The 3,805-nt window shown below is 35.9% G+C and overlaps 1 protein-coding gene across 1 annotated transcript; it reads right to left on the reverse strand.

The window, feature by feature from the left end:
* Nucleotides 1–1,053: 1,053 nt before the first annotated feature.
* On the reverse strand, nucleotides 1,054–3,349 carry LOTGIDRAFT_54193 (hypothetical protein; the record flags this gene model as incomplete). The annotated part of the gene is made up of 3 exons (XM_009067492.1): nucleotides 1,054–1,603; nucleotides 2,087–2,451; nucleotides 3,209–3,349. Coding segments are annotated over 3 exons (1,056 nt in total), but the record flags the coding sequence as incomplete, so codon positions are not given.
* Nucleotides 3,350–3,805: the final 456 nt, after the last annotated feature.

Below are 3,805 nucleotides of genomic sequence, written 5' to 3' on the forward strand. Positions count from 1 at the left end.
AAGTTTGAGACTGTAAATTGTATGTCCATTCTTACATTTAGTATTGCTTAACTAATTATGCCGTAATCCTAATTCAAATCAAAAACGTTTGTTCAAAATGATGAAAATAATCAAATGTAAGAAATTAAATCATTAACATTGGCGCCGCCATTTGCCTTGGTGTGTTATGATTTTTAATGACTTTACAAAAAAATGACAAAAACAGAACAGAAACAGTGCTTTCACATTTTGTGCTAACTTGACATTGGGCTCAAAATATTGCCAATTTTATAGGTGCTCTGTGCTAAGGATATCCATTGGTAAAAATGTATAAAAATGAAAATTTGAGACCATTTAAAAAGTATCCTGATCATAATTTAGTCACACCCCTATCGGTAGTTGGTAAAACGGGAACTCTTACAGCATTCGATTCACCATCACCGCCACCGTCAGTAGGGTGATTACTGGGCTGAAATAACAAAATGAGCTATAAATGCATGTGTTGCTGTATTAAAAAAAAGACCATAGTTGTTCAACTACTATACTCCAAATCATAATATTTGACCGAGGGGAAAAGGTGTTGAATGTTGTTCCCTATGCAACAAGGTTGTACCAACCACTGATAGCTGACACATTTCAAAGAGCTAGCAAGAATTCTACCATGAGCAGAACGCAACTTCTACTTCCCCAATCCCATTATGTCAATAAATATTGTTTATACAAAAAAAGTTATTTTGGCAAGCAATACCCGACCAATTAAAAAGCGGAACGAATGATGGTTTGGTCGCATTATAAGAAAGGGTACTTTTTAAGAAGATTCAGTTTCTCCTATGTATCAGATCGAGCCACCTGCAAGTTTGTTTCAACAGAAAACAACAACAAAAGCTTATTGCTTTTACTTACACCTTCTGCTTTCTTAAAGATAATGATCTCAATTCCTGTAATAATGCTACCAGCTACAACACCAATCAGCAGAACTATCAAGGCACCAGAAAAGGAACCCAGGTCGACCTTGTAGAACTTTGGAACCTCGATTTCACCAGCCTTTCCCTTGGAATCTAGGAAGTAATTTTCACAAAAACCACCAAACCATTTATCTTCTAATATCTGCAATTCTCCACTCTCTCGTAATTCTAGGATAGCCACATCAATAGCTTTGGCATGTTTGTAACCGATGCGATAAGTAAATGCATAATTTCCCAACATTACTAGGTCTCCAGTGTAATAGAGATCGCATGTTGTCTTGGTGTAATATTTGGCCATTGCCGATTCCATGATAAAGGCGAATCGTCCTCCAGATGACAATACTCTATCTATACCTTCTTTAATAGTGTTAATTTCAGTACCAGCTTTATTTGATTCGACATAGTTAGAAATTCGTTGCATGTAAGCTATAGGTACGGTTTCAAAATAGTTTTTCGTAGCACCAGCACTCAGCATCCCGTATTTGACATCAGACTGAACACTGAGTTCTTCCAGGTTGTGTATCGGTCCAGTTACTTCAGATTTGATTGGATTGATTCGTAAAAGATTTGTCAGACTAGCTATATAAGTTGAAACAAAGATGATGACGAAGGCCCACCAGAAAAGAACAACAGTTCTTCCACCAACTGATCTTGGTGTTCTTGCACCAAAACCTACAATTAGAAATAAAATTTAGTTTCTACTTTTCTTAACCTACTTGGGACAATGAAGGCAGACAACGCCATGCAGTTTGTAATAATAAAATCTTGCCAAGACAGTGGATTTTTCAACTAAATGTGATGGTCTTTAATGCACATGGCCTGTAGTAAACTGGACCTAGATTTACTTTTGTGTCATCCGAACGACAAAACACTTAATGGAAGGGGAGTAACTGGTTGAAGAATGGGAAATTGTGGAACAAAATTGACATTTAAAGAATGATGATGGTTCTTGGCGCTTAGAGATAAATTTGCAACAAGACTTGGATCTTCATATACTGAACTGCATATAAAAGCACAAAAGTCAACTTACAACAGATTCCTAGTATCGACATCGTATTGCATCAAGCATTTGACAAATCGCGGGAGTTTCCATCAAGCTACAGAATGTTAGCGAAACGGTGATTTTTTTGATAATAAGATACTTACCCTGCAAGGCCCAGGAACTGACGATAAACCAGAAGGAGTTGATGCAATTGAATGTTTCTCCCTCTCTTGCAGTAGCTTCACCATCTCTAGACATCCTTCGCCATTCATAAGGATTGACATAGCCAACGATAAAGAGAACAGTGCTAGTAATAAAATAAGCTACTAGGGACATTAGCCACACACTATCAGCCAAGGGAAGGTAGAGATGAGAAATCCTCTCGTGAAACGATGGTTGAATATACGTTTCCTCTTGTTTTTTCATGACCATTACATAACCAAAGTTTTGTATTGAAGTAGAGAAGGCTAGTTTTTCTCTTCTTCTGGAACTGACTGTTATTGGAGCTGCGGCTATATCTGCTTCCTAAAATATGATTAAAATTGCAGCGAATGGACTTAGGGGAAGGAAACAATCACCTCTATAAGTCTCTCTTTTTAACACCAGAGAGCTCAACGCGGGGTGAAAATCAAGTTTGAAATTGTGAAGATGGTGTCGAATCAAAGTTTCGGTGGTTTAAAAAAAGTTAATTCATCTGATTACGCTTTCATTTGCATAGCTGAGGAACTATACAGTGCATAGTGGAAAGGATCTAGAAATTGTAACGGCACCGAAACTATCCTTTGTATAGTTAGTTAACTCATGTTGCAGTACAATCACGAAAAAAATGTGCTCATTTATTCTATAGTCAGATCTACGTCTCTCTTCTTCTAATTTTGAGAGACTTAAAGGGACAGATGCGCGATTGTTTTGACCAATAATACTTTAGTCTCAGAAACGGGAATTTTTTTAACTAAGCCGATCAGTAATAGTGTTCACAGCTCATCGTCGAAATTTGAACCTTCAAATCTATGTGTGTCCAGAATTATCCGCGTTTGAACGACTCGTCATTTTAAGATACTGTGTTATATATAGAAAAGACATATATAGAAATAGTGAGTAAAATTTCTAGTTTGAAGTATTTTTAAAGGAATTATGCAATTTTCTAACATTTCTAGTGATTCTGAAGAATATTTTCCTATCTTCAAGACTAAAATCAACTCACCAAAAGGGCACATCAGTCCCTTCATCAACTCATGTGAAAAGTAGACACATAATGTACTTAAATGATCAAATTATTTACCTTGTTTATAACCTCGCCAATCATACCATTAAAACTACCATCCGACTGTATAGCACCAAAGTTTCCATCCTTGACTTCTTCAATTTTAAAATCTAGATTAAGTTTGATTGCAATTTTATCTAAGATATCTTTTACGAACCCAAAATAGCCCGGTTGTTTCGTATTCGATATCATCAGATATGGTTGGACCTGAAAAAATTGTTAAAACATTGTCAAAATAGTTGTACAGGCGTTGCTTCAGACGATACGATACATCTTGTCCGTCTCAAACGATCTATCTATATGCTTTACCCAAAAAACCGCTAAATTTTTATGTCAGCCAACATTTTTCAGGCTTGAAATCAACGTTCCCTGTAATTCCAATAATACAATGGTAGAGAAAGTTTATACTAGTATAGCGACTATATGACTATCAAATTTCTATTAATGATTCTTCATATGTTGACAGATCTTCAAAGCTCTTATATTACAGTTCGTTTTGATAAAAAAAAAATGTGCAGAATCTGCACGCTAAACATACTCACCAGTATTGAAGTAACTCTAACTGTTTCAGCCTGAAAAAAATCAAATTGTAGAGCCATAAAGAGAAAATAGTAT

The sequence above is a fragment of the Lottia gigantea genome (assembly GCF_000327385.1).
Source record: "Lottia gigantea unplaced genomic scaffold LOTGIsca_83, whole genome shotgun sequence".
NCBI classification, from domain to species: Eukaryota; Metazoa; Mollusca; class Gastropoda; family Lottiidae; genus Lottia; species Lottia gigantea.